This window comes from Ananas comosus, linkage group 13 (assembly GCF_001540865.1).
Source record: "Ananas comosus cultivar F153 linkage group 13, ASM154086v1, whole genome shotgun sequence".
Lineage (NCBI taxonomy): Eukaryota > Viridiplantae > Streptophyta > Magnoliopsida > Poales > Bromeliaceae > Ananas > Ananas comosus.
In genome coordinates, this window is record NC_033633.1 from 5424376 (window position 1) to 5441690 (window position 17315).

The 17315-nt window shown below is 41.1% G+C and overlaps 1 protein-coding gene across 4 annotated transcripts; it reads left to right on the top strand.

Moving 5' to 3' along the window:
• LOC109719463 (uncharacterized zinc finger CCHC domain-containing protein At4g19190) lies at window positions 1-6634 on the top strand. Of its 4 annotated transcripts, none has more exons than XM_020246170.1 (9): window positions 1-355; window positions 559-621; window positions 1026-1177; window positions 1332-1451; window positions 2290-2491; window positions 3131-3245; window positions 3337-3981; window positions 5264-5609; window positions 6328-6634. In XM_020246170.1, the coding sequence occupies exons 1-7, from the start codon at window positions 128-130 to the stop codon at window positions 3933-3935; spliced, it is 1479 nt and encodes a 492-aa protein (XP_020101759.1). In that variant the 5' UTR covers window positions 1-127; the 3' UTR covers window positions 3936-3981; window positions 5264-5609; window positions 6328-6634. The 4 variants fall into 4 exon arrangements, with proteins under 4 accessions (XP_020101759.1, XP_020101757.1, XP_020101758.1 ...); XM_020246168.1 differs by having other exon boundaries at window positions 2-355; window positions 3337-4052; XM_020246169.1 differs by adding an exon at window positions 6209-6238 and having other exon boundaries at window positions 2-355; window positions 3337-5609; window positions 6328-6630.

Below are 17315 nucleotides of genomic sequence, written 5' to 3' on the forward strand. Positions count from 1 at the left end.
AGGCGTTCGAATATCTTATAATTGTTTTGGGAGGAGTTAGTTTATTGTGCGTGCGGCGGTGGTGGAACGGGCGAACCCTAGATGGACGAGAGAAAGTGGTGGGTCGAAGGAAGTCGGGCTGAGGAGGATGGATAGTCGGATGATGGAGGAGGAGGAGGGATTGGGGGGGAAGAAGGGGGCGGGAGGTGCGGAGGGGGAGGTGGACTACAAGACGAAGGCGGGGACGGCGTGGAGCCACTCGTACCTGAACCAGAAGCCATGGCACCCCCTCTCCTACCCCAACCAGCGCCGCAAGTGGATCGCCGAGCAGACCCACTCCCAACGCCAACGCCGCCAGGAGGAGGTCGCCCGCGAGGTCTCTCTTTTCTCCCTGGCCCCCTCCCCCTCCCCCTCCTTATCTTTCTATATCTCTTTTTTTATTTACAATTTAATTCTCAAATTCCCTCGCCTTTGTCCTCTTTCAATCTCTGACTCTTCTTATGATTTTCCACCGCCCCTGCCGCTGCCGCTGCCGCTGCCGCTGCCGCTGCCGCCCACCAACGACATTGGGAAAAACAGTTTGCTCAGGAGCAGGAATTCTTCCGCCAGACGGCTCTCTTCTCCAAGAAGGAGAAGGAGAAGGTAATCCCAGCTACCTAGCTAGCTTCTTCATTCTCCTTTCCGTTCCTTTCCTTTCCTTTCCTTTCCTTTCCTTTCCTTTCTGTAATTGAAAACTCTGATGCTTAACCTTCAACCATATTATTATGGCATTGATGACTACTTTTTACTGCACTACTACATTGGCTGCAAATTTTGATCTCTCTCTCTCTCTCTCTCTCTCTCTCTCTCTCTCTCTCTCTCTCTCTTGAGGTTGTGGAAACAGGATTTTGACTTGATTAGATGATCTTGTGGCAGGGATTATATCAACCTTTTCGCACTATTAAGTACTAATCTGTGCTGTGCTGTGCTGTGCTGTCATGTTAAGTTTCCTATATAGCATGATTTTTCTTTCTATCTTCATTTATTTGTCTATATCCTATATTCAGGTGGAGATGATGAAAGCCGTGAGTTTCATGTATGTTCGGCCACCTGGCTACAACGCAGAGAGTGCCAAAGCTGCAGAAATCGCCGACGAAAAGAAGAGGTCGGACCAAAGTAATGCAACTCAGGATCCTGCAGCACCCAGTGCCTCTGCAACGTACTGTGATTTCTTTTCTTTTCCCTTTTTCTTTTGGCTCGGATCAGTTTGCAGATGCTTCTATCTCTAGATATTGTAAAGAAGCCAGTTTCTCGCTGTTTCTTATTTGCTTTTTTGTGTGTTCATCTTCTATTAATAATATTTGGTCCTGCAGGGCTGGCACGGGACATGACCATAAGCATTCCAACGTAGAAAAGAAGAAAAGGCCTAAAGATGTTTTTGGCAGGCCACTGCCAACAGAAGAGGAATTTGAAGTTCTGAAAAATGCTCCACGGTATAATTCTAGCTTCCTGTTTTAAAATTGGCAATGTATTGGCGATCCCATTTTTGTCTCCTATAGTAGGCAATTTGTAGTATTAACTACCATGTTGACAATCCTTAGCTTATTCATACTTCACACATTGGTTGGTCGGGGGGAGCAGCAGTATTATGGCTCAAAAGGTCTGAAATGTTCCACGTTATTGTAGGATAACATGGTAATTCTGTTGTAGCTAAGTTCTGTAATTGTTCTGTCCTAAATGTCCCTGTAACCTTTGCTTTAACTTTTATCCTTTACAGTAGTTCCTGTACTTGAAAAACCAAAAAGCCAAATTAATATGGTTCTCACCTCTCGGTTTTCCTGGGATTGCAGAATAAGATAAAAAAAAAATAAGTTATCCATGTAGAATTTTGTCCATGGAGAATTTCTTGCTCCAAGCTTATTCTGGCAATTTTCTTGAATTTTATCGAGTTGATCCTTCTTCACTGGCTTCTTTCTATCGTGATCAAGTTGCATATATGATTCATTAGTTTAAGTTTTATTTTTACTTGACCTGTCGCGCTAAGTTTGTGAAATTAGCAGTTTGTTGATTACAGTTTAGAAAAAGTAATGTTATTTTATCTAAACATTTTTTATTGTGTAGGCGACATGTTAAGCAAAAGCATTATGTTCTATATCCTTGCTCTCATAGTTTGTTATCTGCCCTTTTCCTCACTCTTAGCATCTTTTGTTTGATATTTATAACCGTCTTAGCAGAATAAAAAATTCATTTTGTCTTAAACCTCTTCATTTCTCAAATTAGCGTAACTATATTTATAACCAACCTTGTCATGCTTTTTTATCTGAATTTCAGGTTGGAAACAGGTATGCCTGTGAGAATTAAACCATTTGGAGTTGAAATCCGCAATGTAAGATGCGTTAGATGTGGAACATTTGGTCACCAAAGTGGTGATCGTGAATGCCCCTTAAAGGATGTGATCATGCCTAATGAGGAGAGTCGGATAAAAAGAGATGATCCATTAACTGCTATAATGGCTCAGACGGATTCTAGTGAGGTTCGCATTTAATATTTTTTATCTTCGGTCTTTTCTGGTTTGAAACTGTATTTGTCAACGACATTGCACAACTTCTTTTCTTGCCTCAACGTGCAATATTGTTATTTTCAAAATCAGTTCACATCACATGTTGCTTGGTGGTAGCTACCAATTTCTTTTTTTTCGTTTGTAATAATTTGTAGTTTTAGGATGGCAAGATGCATTCTGACTTTTTTGCCTACACCTTTTCCCTAAGGCGGTTTAGATTTGCCAAGCTATAGTACAGATATATGTGGTTGAATTGAACATGATCCAATCCTTGGGTTTAATTGAAGTACTTTGTATGCTTGAAAACACAACATGATTTTACCTATTTGAATTTCATTCTGTGTCACTCCATGTTTACTGGCTTCATGCTACTCTATCCATTTTGAATGGCATCGTTATGTATAAACTAGAGAAATGTATAAGAGAACTATGCTGGCTTTCTAAAGTTCATAGTAGTTACTTTCTCTACCTTTTTCTATTTTACCATGAATTGTTTAGGCCCACCTAGATCGATAATTGGCTCCACTTGACCTATATGAACATCATTCTATTTCACTTTGTACTTCATTCACTTTTGTGTTGCTGCAATGTTCTGTTCTTTTCTCTTTGCAGCCTTTGAAGTGGGAACTGAAGCAAAAGCCAGGGATAAGCCCTCCTCGGGGTGGGTTTAAACCAGATGACCCTAATCAGCAAATAGTAGCAGATGATATTTTTGATGAATATGGAGGTATAGCTTATTCTAGTAGATACTTCGAGCCCCACATCCAAAAGAGGGTACAGGTTCCAACCATTCTGCATGGCCTTTCTCTGTGTAACAGGATTTCTGAGTGGTGGTGATATCCCTGCTCTCCTCACCAACTTCTCAGCAGGCAAAAAATGTAACAAGAAGCATTCCAAGCACAAAATCAGGCACAGGCGCCATTCTTCATCTTCAGCTGGTCCTAGAGAATCCAAAAGGAAACGAAGGGCTCACCACTCTACAGCATCTTATTCACCATCACCCTCCTTCGACTCTGAAGCTGACGAGGATAGCAGGAGGACGTCAAGAAGCAAACATAAGAGGCAGCACAACTCAGACTCTTCACTGGCATCCGATACTGAAGTTGAAATTGATGAGAAAAGCAGGACAAGGAGGCCAAGGGGCAAGCATAAGAGGAATCGACGGCGATCAGTGGATTCCTTGTGCTCTGATTCTGAAGCTGATGAAGAGAAAAACAGAAGGCACTCTTCCAAGAGAAAGCATAGGAGGAGACGAGACCACTCGGTCTCATCATCTGGGGACTCGGAACCTACTAGGATTAAAAATGAAAGTAGGAGCCGTCAAAGCCGAAAATATAAAGACAAGCGACAGTATGCAGATTTAGGTGCATCTGATACCTTTGACTCAGATCGCCACCGCCACCTACGAAAACACTAATGGGATCTCACCAATGGGATTTGGTAAATGGCAGTATAAGCACCATGTAAGATGCTTTGAATTATTATAGTGTGTACGAAGGTTGGCGATCCTTTCTTTGGACGCGTGGTTGTCATGGTATTACTATATATATTGATGTTGTTTTTACCATATTACGCCTTTCGAAGTTGGTTTAGCCCTTTAACAAAGAGGATGATATGCCAAAATTGTCAAGAAAAGCATAGATGGACTATACAAGTTTGCTATGCTGCTCATGCTGATTCTTTGTCTCAAGTCATGCTGCAAATGTGATAGTGAAATCTCTGTGGTTTAATAGCCGCTACGTAGTTTAGTGCTTGCTATCCAGAATGCCATTTAAGAGCTCTCCATGTAATGTAATGTAAATCTGAGTCAATGATAATGCAGTTCATTTCCATTCAATTCAAATCTGCCCCATTACATGTGGTGCGCTCCTATCACATGACTTATGTGCACCCTAACATGTTTTTTCACTAGTTTTTTTTGAACTTGGTGAAACCATGCCTGTTTTGTAAGTCCCTTGCTTGAAGTTATTTGAATAGTACAGATCTGCTCTAAGTTGAAGGCTACCTAGCTTAATTTTGTGAGTAACGTAGAGTTTAGTCCAGCTTAATCTGTTATGTTGCTTTAGGTGAGGCTCATTGGGATGGTTAGTTTTTTTCAGAATAATTAAGTGTGAATCCTCACCAGTAGGGGTTATACTACTAAGCTCTGACCCCATTTTACTGCATTTTCCCTATTAATATGTGCATATTTCCAGATGTTTGAACATTGTAAGAAATCCTATCTGAAGAAACAGTAATCCAATAATCCCTTGCTACTGCGATTAATGGACAATATTGAAACTTGCCTTGTCAAGTACTTATCTTACTAAGTTCTCTTTGATTTTCGCTTGAGATTGATTGTTGAATAAGGATGCAATATATTGTTGTGCCTGCTCTTTTAGCTGACGTTCTTTTATCTACGCCTGTTCCACACGTCTAGCCAGATGTATATTTTTCTGAGACACTTTCTTTTTTTTCTTTTATGTCTTCGAGAAAATTGATTCCCTCGCAAACATTTCAACTATATCTACCAAGAACTGTAGCAGAAGATCCAGCCGGATTGTTGTCTAAGACCCATTTTATGACTCAGTAACTTGAGGGGGAATAGATTTTTCCCCTTATGTTGTTCACTATAGTGCTTGCTTTTCTGTTTATATATCAAATGCATTCAGATATAGCTATTTACTTAATGCATTCTCTTGTCTACACTATATTTTGTGTTATACACTTTTGACATATTTAACTTGCCTTCTTTGCTACTGTTAGGACCAAAGGAATTCATTTATGTGTTCTACAGTCTTCAGAACCGGAGGGCCTGTAAATATCTAGGCCTCATTATTATTATTAATCCGGTCTCCTGCTTTGAACTATGTGGCCAATGTGTTAATATCGTTATTCTGGACACGTGCCACTTCCTGGCCATCTTCGAGAGATTTGATCTTGACCGAAGAGGGAAAATTGATGCATCTGAGCTGCATGAAGCTCTTCTGAGTCTTGGATATGCTGTTTCTCCTGTCATGCTGGACCTGCTCGTGTGACAAATCAGGAGGCAAAAACAAGGCCATTGGATATAACAACTTCATCCAGCAAGATACATTTCTTATTTCCTCAGGTAGTTTCACTCTACCTTACTTTAACCACTACAACAAAAACGGTCTATAGCGACACTTTTAAATGTAGGTACATGTCAAAAAAGTGCTGCTAGCTAAAATTACCGACACTTTTAAAAAGTGTTGCTATATGTGGGGTCGCTAGGTATATAGTGACAGTTAAAGAGTGTCACTATAACCTAAAAGAGTGCTGCTAATTTACCAACACTTATTTAAACATTTAGCAACCGCCGAAATTCTATCTCGTTGGCTGCGGTGGCGGAGGAGAACGACAGTAAAGGCTCTTCGTCTAGAATTTCAGTGGATTGAGTGAAGAGATAAGAAAAGATGGTAATTGATTTTTTTTTTTTCTTTTCTGTTTGTAATCGGGCCAAATAGACTGGGTGTGGTGGGTTGAGTAGAGTAATCTTTTATTTTTGGTTGGATTGGGCTTTATATTTAGGCATTAGTAGATGTGTTTTTAAGTTTTAGCATAAATGGGACACTTACTCAAAAGTGTTCCAAACATGTGTCCCTATAACCTAATTCTGTTGTAGTGAACATGTCATATATATGCTCTTTAACATCTGAACTGAACAATTATTATTTTTCCTTATTTTAGTTTTCATGGAGATGTTGCCTCACAGTTAGGGTACTTCATCTACATATTTTGTGTACATTATGGTCTTTGCTGAAATATGCTAGTTTTATAATGTTCGTTTGGGTTGCTTCTTGTCGCAGGGTTTGACGGATAAAGTTCAAGGAGAAGGACACCATGTGCTCTGGATCTGCAACTTTCACATATGAATCTTTTATGTCGACTGTTTTGCCCTTTCTTATTGCATGAAGATTAAGGTGTTTGTATGATATGACAAGATGTATGATAAATAGTAACTTAGTATGATCCTTTTCCTAACTTCAAAACCTTCCTGGTCATGTTGGTGAGATGTTGGTTCTTATGTTGCCTTTGCCGCTTATGGGTGTGTTCACTAAATGGGAGACTTTGTAAATGCTCTTGTTTATCTTTTTTCTGGTCCTCATTTCTATTTGTCTATTGATGTGTGGCATGTTTTATTTGGCTTCAGATGCAAAAGAATCATGAAAACTTTAGTTGGTCCACGGGACATCAAGTCCACATTAGGTTATTGAAATAGAGTTGGGCTTGTATTGTGGATGGTGGTAACTAAGCATGACTTTCATGCGTACATATCTATCTATTAATCTATCTATTATCTATTAATTAATCTATATGAATTCTTAATATTTTTGCCTACGTGTCAAGTTTTTTCATTCTCACCCTCATATTATCCTTGCCCTTTCCTATTTAATTGGTACATTTAAACAATCCTACTATTAAACTTTCAATTAATATATTTAAATACTTCTTAGTATTTTTGCCCACGTGTCAAGTTTTTTCTTCGCTCTCACGCTCATGTGATTCTTGTCCTTTTCTATCTAATTGATATATTTAATCAGTCCTACTATTATACTTTCAATTAATGTATTTAAATATTTTCACTGTCATTTATAATCCACATCTTTCTATTTCTAATTAATTCATCATGATCCTTCTCTTTTCCTCCACCTCTTATTGCCATTTATAATCCTCATATTTTTATTTCTAATTAATTCAACGCGACCTTTCCTTTTTTCTCCACCAAACTTTTAATTAATCCATTTAAATGGTCCGTCGTCACGTAGAATCCTCACCTCTCCCCATCCCTCATCTTTTTCTCTAAATCATGGCCTCCGACCCTTCCTCCCTCTCTCTCACTAATGCATGCCCACCTTCCCTCTCCGCTGCGGCCAAAGGGATCATCACTATCGTTGTCGCCACGAAGGACCTTTGGTGGGTGTGACAAGTGATGTACACAAGAAAATATTTGATGTTCTTTTATTATTAATTATTTCTATGGTTTCTATTCGTTGCGAAGTGCGAGACCCTTCACTTGCGAATCATGAATTAATGCAAGTGTGAAATGAAAAGCAAGCGTGAAGAATTTTTGAAACCTATGCCATGGCTAATTTTGTTGTAAAGCCCACAACCTTAAGAAACATATGCCGTAGTTGATTTTGTTTAAAAATCGGATCAAATAGTAACTCGGAAGGGTTACTGGGTGGAGAGTTATTCGTTCACCAGTGGATCAATTACGGATTGGATTAGTGATGTTAGCATGACATAAAAAATATTTAATTATTAGTTTTAATTTTATTATTTTGCAAGATATACATATATTGTTATTTTGATGTCATACTTAATTATAAAATAATACTTTTTATATCAATTAAGTAGATATAAGCTTTCAAGTTTTACTTTTAATAAGATTAATCTATGCTATTGGATAATAAAATCAGCCAAGTTGATTTAAAATGTTGGATTTGAATATGACTTGATTTTTAAAAAAAATCTAGCCGGTTTTATTTAAAGCTAGGCTGGTTTGATGGTTGAACCACCAATTCGCAAGGTTCAAAATGGTTTTTTAAGTTACTCGGTTCAAAGAGTTTTTTTTTTGAGAGAAAGGTAGCATGCTATCTGCTTCATTCATTGAAGAAGTGAACTAAGCTACATGGGTGAGGCATCGCGGGCCTCGGGAAGGGCGCGAAAAATAAAATAAAATAAAATAACATAAAATAAAATAAAATAAGAAAAAAGAAAAAACGAGTTCTAGATATCTATATATATATATATATAACTATATATATAAGGCTACCCAGTAAAATTAAGTCTAACTGTTGGTAGGATTTGCTCCCACAAGTTCGTCAGTTGTTTAATCTTGTAAATTCCTACAAAAGGGTCTGGTTTGATTGATCTGAAGATTGCGTCGTTCCGGACATCCCAAATAACCCACTAACTAGTAGGCTATTAAACTGATTAGTCTAGAACGTGATGATGATGAACCTTTTCTATTTTTCCATTTGTCCCAGACCAGAAACACATCCTCACCCAAATCACTTTGCTGGACATTGTCCAATGTCTTCACCATTAGAAATCTGGAGAACACGCACCAAGTAAATAAGTGATCAGCCATTTCCTCTTCCATTCCGCATAAAACGCAGCGTGTTACCAACCTATCCTCTCTTAAGTAGATTCTCTGCAGTAAGTGTTCTTTTCCTGAGGACGAGCCAGAAAACACTTTCACTTTTAGAGGGATACGAAGCTTCCAAATCTTACTTGTGCGAGCATCTCTAGTACCCCCATCGCACAACACAGAATAGGTTGATTTGATCGTAAAATGTCCGTCAGTAGTCCATCGCCAGAGCACACTGTCGGGGCCTTTTTCAGTTCTGAAATTGGACACCCCAGCCTTAAGTTCGGATATCGTAGAATTTAATCGATGATCAATATTGCTGTCACAACCCAGTATCTTGCGCCAATTCCATTCATTGTTCCGCCAGCACTCACTAATTTTTAGCTTTTTGTGATTCGATAACTGGAACACCTCCGGGAAAGACGATTGCAAAGAAGTGTCCCCACACCAACGGTCAGTCCAAAAATCGATATTTCTACCATTGACCAACTTACAGAATGCTCCTAATTTATAAATTTCTTTTTGACAAAGGATTCCCTTCCACCAAAACGAGGGGGCTTTGAAAGACCTTCCCTCCTTTAGTGGTCTTCTTCTGAGATAAAACATGCATGGATAATCTTGTTCCAATGCAATTGGGGCGCAGTGTGAAATTTCCACCACCATTTGACTAGAAGGGCTTGGTTCATCATGGCAGTGTAACATATCGAAACCGCGGTAATTAAATTTGAAGCTTGGTCAAATTGACCAAAGTGCGAGGTTGGTACACTTCGGAGAGGCTAAAGGCGTCAAATAATACAAAAATGCATTACGGGGGGACCTTCGAGAGCTTGGGAAATCAAAAATCTGCAAACTGCAGGTTTTGTGCTCTCGGGGACCGATCCCTGGTGGGAGAGACCGATCCCCGAACGCGTAGGCAGCGAGGTGGCTGAGAAATCAGCTAAGTCCTGAAAAATCAGCTCTCGGGAACCGGTCCTTGCGAGGAGAAACCAGTCCCCCAGAGACCGGTCCCATCGAGGGAGACCGGTTGCATTGCGCGCAGTCTGCGCAGTCCGCGGGAGAAGCTCTCGGGGACCGGTCCCAGGTCGGTGAGACCGGTCCCTGACTGCGAAAAATGCCCAGTCTGGGTAGTGCACTGGAGATAAAGTGCGAGGGCTTAAATGCAATTGTCACAACACCTTATATGACCCAAAATCCCCCTCTCTTCACAGCAAACACCCCAAACACCCATTTCCCTCATTTCTCTCTTTCTCTCTCTAGAAATCTCCTCCAAGAGCAAGAAGAAGAAGAAGGAGAAGGGCTTTTTGGAGGGGGTTTTGGAGGCTTGAGGGTTTGGGATCTCTCCAACAAGAAGGATCTTGGAGAGCTTTGGGCCAAGGTATGGTTTTCATGAAAACTTAGGCTAGGGTTTGGATTTCTCCCAAGAAAACTTAGGTTTTGGAGCTTCTTCGATGATTAGAGCATCTCTTGAGGCTTGAGTCCCATGAAAATCCATGGAAGCCCAAGGTCCTCTCATGGTAAACTTCTAGGGTTCATCTTGGATGCCTTAGAAATGGTTTAGTTGACCTTAGATGAGCACCTAGAAGCTTGACAAGTTCTCTTTTGCTTGTTCTAGAGATAAAAACTTAGGGTTTAGTAATAGATTTGGTTAGGGCACCAAATTTGGGGCTTTTGCCCTAGGATTTTTCGAGGGCGAATTGACCTCGTAGAAACCTAATTGGGGGTGTCCTCGATGCGTTGGACAACTCCGTTCGACGTTACGAAAATGTTTAAGTATGGTTCATGTACCAAAGGCCTAATATGACACTATTTTGGTTATAGGACACGGAATCGGCTTTCGTAAAGTTCGGGAGTCGTCGTATTCTATACCTACACGACCACTCGAGATGGGTGGCGCATTCTAAGGATCTCGAAAATCTCTTTATGTCTAAGTGTCATATTTTGAGCATATGTACATATTTGAGCATTTTGCATAATAGGGTTAAATTGTGAACTTTTTATAGCATGATGTAAATTCAAATGCATGTTAAATACTTGTAAGAATGTGAGCATGATAATTCCTATATATGCATGAATGTGACAAGAACCTAGAAGGGTTAGTAAACAAACGTAACACCATGACATAGATCTAACGAGCGGCATTGATGAGTTTAGAACACTTAGAAAACATGTGTGGCATTTGGCATGAGAACAAGAACATAGCACTTAGAAAACAAGTGTGGCATGAGTACAAGAATTTAGTAGTGTATATGACACTAGTGATAATAAAGAATGCAAAAAAAAGAGTGATTGAGACATTATGACATTTCAACCTTAGAGTTAATGGTCATTTGAGCATGGTCTTCCTTAAAGTTAAGGAATGCATTGAACTTAGAATCCTCAATGTAGGATTGATCGTACTCACCTTTAGTCCTTGCTCGAGGGTGGTAGCTTCCCCTCGGGCGATGTGCTCCGGAGTCAACATCACTGGGTTGTAGCGGGTATCTCCCCAGAGGACGGTCCTATCGGGTTGTAGAGGGTATCTCCCCGGTTAGTAGGATTTTGGGTTGGTGAGTTTGTTGAGGGCGAAACCTATGGGTTAGCCAAGAGATTGGGTAAAGAAATTGTGATCTTGCATTCATTATGAGCATTATATCGAGCATCGCATTTTATATTGTTCAGGCATATTAGTTGTATTTTTTAGTTGGTTACTTTCTTTCTTCTATTCTATTATGTCTGATTAGACCTAGTGGGATAGTCGGCGTGGTTAGTTGCCGAACCCACTGGGAACTTTGTTGTAGTTCTCACACCCCTATTTTCACAGAGCCGAGACCGACCGAGCCGGCAGACGACCGCGGTAAGGGCATCGCGCCCTAGGTAGAGACCCCCTGAGATGATTTATTTCTTAGTTGCATACCCTTTTGATATATCATCTTTTGTATTTCGATGATTATAGTTGTTAAATGAAAGGACATGAATGATGTAAAAGAGTTTATTTAATATCAATGTTATATTTTGGAGGAATGAGATGTAAAAAGAAGGGAAAACTTCAAAAACCCCCCGTGGTTTCATGCATTCTCACTTTCATACCCTGTGGTTTAAAACGTATCAATTTGCCCCCCTGTGGTTTCATTTTTCTCTTTTTGTTATCAATTTTATTATTTTTTTTTTCTTAAATCAGTGACAAAATTAAAATTAAAGGATACTAAAGTGAATATTCGATAAACATAGATGGTTATCTGAAGTTTTTTGTATATAATTTAACGAAATATTAACGAAAAAGCTTCTGAAAAGATAAAAACAAAACCACAGGGGGGCAAATTGATACGTTTTAAACCACAGGGTACTAAAGTGAGAATGCATGAAACCACGGGGGGGTTTTTGAAGTTTTCCCTAAAAAGAATGATGCAAAATTGTAATTGATTTCCTAAGTGTAGTTATTTACTTTCACTATTGGCTATTGCTTGCCCTCGTGCAAGCCATTGTGTATGCTTCCGCTTATGCAAATTTTTACTCTATTGATACTTGTTGTTGAGCCTTGGGCGGATAGAGGAGGCTCTGTCCGTTCGGCGTCTGTTCGACGCTCTTGAACCGGCCAAAAGGATCGGGCTTGGGGCGTGACAGGCAGTGTCCAGTATTCTAAGTCCTCCTTCTTTCTTACTCTTACAAACGCTCTTTCAAGAGATTAAGCACCCCTTACCTGGGAGCTGATTCCTCCATTCTAGAAAAAGTCTCTTCGTAGTGCCTCATTATGCTTGGTAACCCATTTTGGAGCTTTGAAAACTGAGAGGAAGAAAATGGGTAGGTTCGTCCGAACAGCGTTAACTAAGATGAGCCTACCCCCTCTTGACAAGAGTTTCGCTTGCCATCCGTCGATTTTATATTGTAATTTATGGATTAGCCCTCTCCACTCCTCCTTAGAGGGTGGTCTGATGGAAAGAGGCAGGCCTAAATATCGGGTAGGAAAGGAGCCAACTCTACAACCAAGAAGGTTTGCTAATCTCGTCGCTTTCCCCTCATCCTGCCCAATATAATAGAGCTCCGACTTTTCTCTGTTGATCCTCATTCCCAATGCCCATTCAAAAAGTTGCCATATAAATTTGAGATTTTTCATATATTTTTTCTTGGCCTCCGCGAAGAGAAAAGTATCATCCGCTAATTGGATAAGAGAAATTCTGGACTCATCAGATGGTCCAAGACCGTTCATGAGGTTGTTTGAAATTGCCTCGTTCGTCATGCGGGTCAGGCACTCTGCTTCCAATAAAAAAAGGAATGGGGATAGCGGACCCCCCTGCCTTATACCCCTTCTCGTCTTAATCCACTTGGTCGGTTCACCATTGATTAACACTGCGACCTTAGCGTTGCAAATACAAAGTCTCATCCAATCACACCATTTGTCGTCAAAGCTGCACCAGGCTAAGATGCGAAATAAAAAGGGCCAGTAGATTCTGTCATATGCCTTTTCGAAATCCACCTTTACCTTAACTCCCTCAATAGCTTGCCTACAACCCTAGCCAATCAACTCTTGAACCGCTACAAAGGCATCGGTGATGTTCCTCCCCTTCAGAAATGCTGATTGGGAGGGGAAAATCAATTCGTTCATAACACCCTCTAGCCGATTGGCTAGCACTTTCGAAAGGATCTTCTGTATCCCGTTCAAAAGGCTTATGGGACGAAAGTCATTCGCCCTCTTAGCCCCTTCCTTCTTTAGGATTAGACAGATAAATGCGTAATCAATAGGGCAAGTGTCACGCCCCGAGACCGCTACCAATTTGGTTGGTTCGGGCGCGTCGGACAGACGCCGAACGGACAGCACCTCCCCTGTCCGCCCACGGCTAAACAACGAGATTGTGTACAACAAGTGCCGAGGAAAACAACTTGATCACATACACAATCAAACAATAGCGAGAGCACAACCAGTGCTAATTAACTAAAGAGCAAGCATCACAAGTAATAAACAAGTGAATAAAAGAGAAATACTAATCTATTACATCCATACAACTTAATAGATTTGATTGCTTTACATTCTTCCAAAATACAACATAAACTTAAAGTTTATAAAGTTTATAATTCCCCAAAATATCTCACACCTATACATCATCTACTCTCAAGTATGTACAAGGTAGCTCTAATGCAAAGGGTAAGAAAGCTACTACTACAACCTCTAGGGCACTAAGCCCTTACCGCGATCAACTGCCGGTCCGCTCTCGTGTGTACCTGTACCCCAAAACCACACGGGGTGAGAACTCCATAAATATAGTTCCCAGTGGGTTCGGCCGCCGACTCCGCCGATCTTCCCACTAGGTCTAAGTAGGCATAGAAAGACAGATAGATAGATAGATAGATAGATAGATAGCTATGCGGAAATGAAAGCAGTATCAACATAGTATAAAACGATATGAGTATCAAACTATGCCTCAATCTAATGCTATGGATGCATGCACTACATAGTGAAATGCTAACTACCACACCACTATGTCCAACAACGATGCTATTCATCACATCACCCAATCCATTACGTTACCCCGCCTAAGACTTCAAATATTGGAGGTGAAGAGTTACCCCGCTCTTGTCTCACCCAATTCATATATCTCTAAGGTCATAGGCAAAGAGCTACCCCGCTCCTCGCCTGACTCAAGCTCAAAGGTTCAAGGCAAAGAGCTACCCCGCTCCTCGCCCGACTCAATCTCGATCTCATAGATACAATGCTGCTCCACTCAAATCTCATAGTAAAGACCAACCACCACACTACTATATGTTCAATAGTTTACCCAATCACTCAACTAGCCTAGAGGCTCACTCTCAATCTCACGTCTATAATATAGGTGCCACACCTACTCTCAGCCACATTGGTGAGGATCCACTCACTCACCCCAGACCATCTACGGGACCCCAAAAGGCTATCCCTCAACCTAATCTCAATGGGGAGGATCCACTCACTCGCCCAATTCTCGACATAGGTGCCACGACTCAATCTCAATATAGTGGGTGAGGAACCGCTTACTCAAGGTGAGAACTACTCACTCAACCAACTCTCCATCTCATGGGTGAGGAACCGCTCACACAAGGTGAGAACTACTCACTCAACCAAGATCGTCTGCGGGGCCCAAAAAGGCTAACCCCTCGGGACCCAAAAAGCTATCCCTATCGTGTGACAACTCCGGAGTGCACTGCTTGTGTGAAGCGACCACACCAAGCTTCGAACAGACGTGTGAGTACGATCAAATCTCCGTCACTGAGGATACCCTACCATCTAGGGTTAACAACATAACTCTTTGGGCCCGTTTGGTTCGAGTTATGTAATATTACAAAGTATCTCGACATATCCAGGTATCTTGGATTTCGGCGTGAGATTACTACTAATGTTACATTAGAGCGTTTGGTTTAATACAGTAATGTAATACTAGATTACAGTGTTTATAGCATTAATATGTTTGGTTCAGTTTATAAAATTTAGTAATCCTGACATAAAAGTATAGTTTTTTCCAAAATTGCCCTTGTTGTGGTCATTTGAATATTATTTTTTGCGGAAATGACGAATGGAGGGAAGGAGATCGTGATGATTATTTGGGAGGACGACGCAATAGAAGATGATAGGTGTTCATGTGAGAGAGAGAGAGAGAGAGAGAGAGAGACGTCCAGAGAGAGAGAGCGAGAGAAAGCGGCGTGCGAGAGAGAGGGCCGGGGGGAAGGCGAGATAGAGATGAAAATAATGCTGTTAATTAGATTTGGGGTTGTTGGAGGGTAAAATTGTCATTTTACATAATATGTAGTATTAACGGGTTTCAGTAATGCAAGATACACGACCCCCCTCCCATTAATATTTTCGATGTAATCCTGCTCGATTTGTAATCCTACATTAACAACTAGATTACATAGCGGATTAACCAAACATAGTTATCCTGGCAGGATTGCCTGTAATCCTGCCAGGATAACTCGAACCAAACGCACCCTTTAGGTTCTCTATCAAACCGTAACTAGGGAAATTCATCTATCCCTACGATCAATACCAAGTGTCACCTACACTAAGTCCGATGCCACTCGTCATATTATTTACTTATCTAGATGCCACTCGTTCTTTGGTTCTCGTCAACACAAGATTAAGGTCATTACTTACTTTACCACTATAGGGTTCGAGGTCACAATTCCCCTATTCTTATGCATCCTAAGTCAAGTGCCAAACTCAAGTTGCTACACTACTAAGGATCATGTCAACATTTACCATCTCATTATAGGGTTTCTAACCAATATATCCCAATCTCATGCATACAAGGCTCAAGTGTTAAACAAGTAATACAACACTACCTCTAGCATGCAAGAATATATAACAACTAATTAAGCACCCTATAATGCATCATGCTCAATATGCATAATTGATCAACCATAATACTTAGACATAGGGAGAAGCCCAGTTGCTTCGGGATGACACCCCCCACCTTTTTGGTAGTGCCGCAAGGGTTGAGAAAACTCGACTTCGCGATCCTAAGTCGCCGCCTCGACTCTTTGGCCAACACAAACCCTCGAACACTTACTTCCGCGATATCTCCGCACTCGCTCGTCGTATCGACGAACCGTCTTTGCCCCCGCGTTTGGAGACCTAGCAATTAGGTTTACAACCCATTAAACGAGATCAAAATCTTAAACTTTCAAAAACCCCAAATCCGTGCCCTAGGTTAGCTACGATGGAGAAATCCGTGGTTCAAGCTTCGGATTCGAGCTAGAACCACCTATTATACTCCAATAGGCTCCATTCGAACCCATTCTAAATAATAAAACCCTAACTCAAGAAATCCACCATTGTAGGGTTAGAAGCTTACCTCTCCAAGCTTGCTCCAACAAGAGGAAGAAGATGAAGAAGATGATCTTCTTCCCTGTCTTCTTCTTCTTCTACTCCTTCTCCTTCCTCTTCTTCTCTTTCTTCTTCTCCTTCTTCTTCTTTCTAGAGAGAGAGAGAGAAGAGTGTGAGAGAGTGTGAGGGGCAAATGAGGGAGTGAGGGGAGAAGAGTGGTCCCCAAGCCTCTAATATAGGCATTTTTGCAAATAAGCTCCTCAACTTTCCACCTATGAAGCAGCCTTCACTAGGCACTTTTCGCAGTGAGGGACCGGTCCCAAGTTGGGGAGACCGGTCCCCGAGAGTGTCACGCCCCGCCCCGAGGCCGCTACCGATTTGGCACGGTTCGGGCGCGGCGGGCGGACCGCCGAACGGACAGAGTCTCCCCTGTCCGCCCAAGGCTCAAATGACGAGATTGTGTACAACAAGCTCCCAGGAAAACACTTGAATACATACACAATCATACAACAACGACGAGAGCACAACCAGTGCTAACAATCAAGAGCAAGCATCACAAGTAATAAACAAGTGAATAAAAGAGAGATACTAAGCTATTACATCCATTCAACTCTAATACATTTAATTTCAACTTAGCTTTACATTCATCCAAAGCATAAACTTAAGTTTACATTTCCAAAATAGCCTCACACCTATACATCATCTACTCTCCAGTATATAGGGTAACAACTAATGCAATAGGAAAGCATCTACCAATAAGCACTAGGGCGCTAAGCCCTTGCCGCGATCATCTGCCGGTCCGCTCTCGTGTGTACCTGTACCCCAAAACCACACGGGGTGAGAACTATATAAATATAGTTCCCAGTGGGTTCGGCCGCCGACTCCGCCGATCTTCCCACTAGGTCTAAGCTGGCACAGATAGATAGATAGAAAGA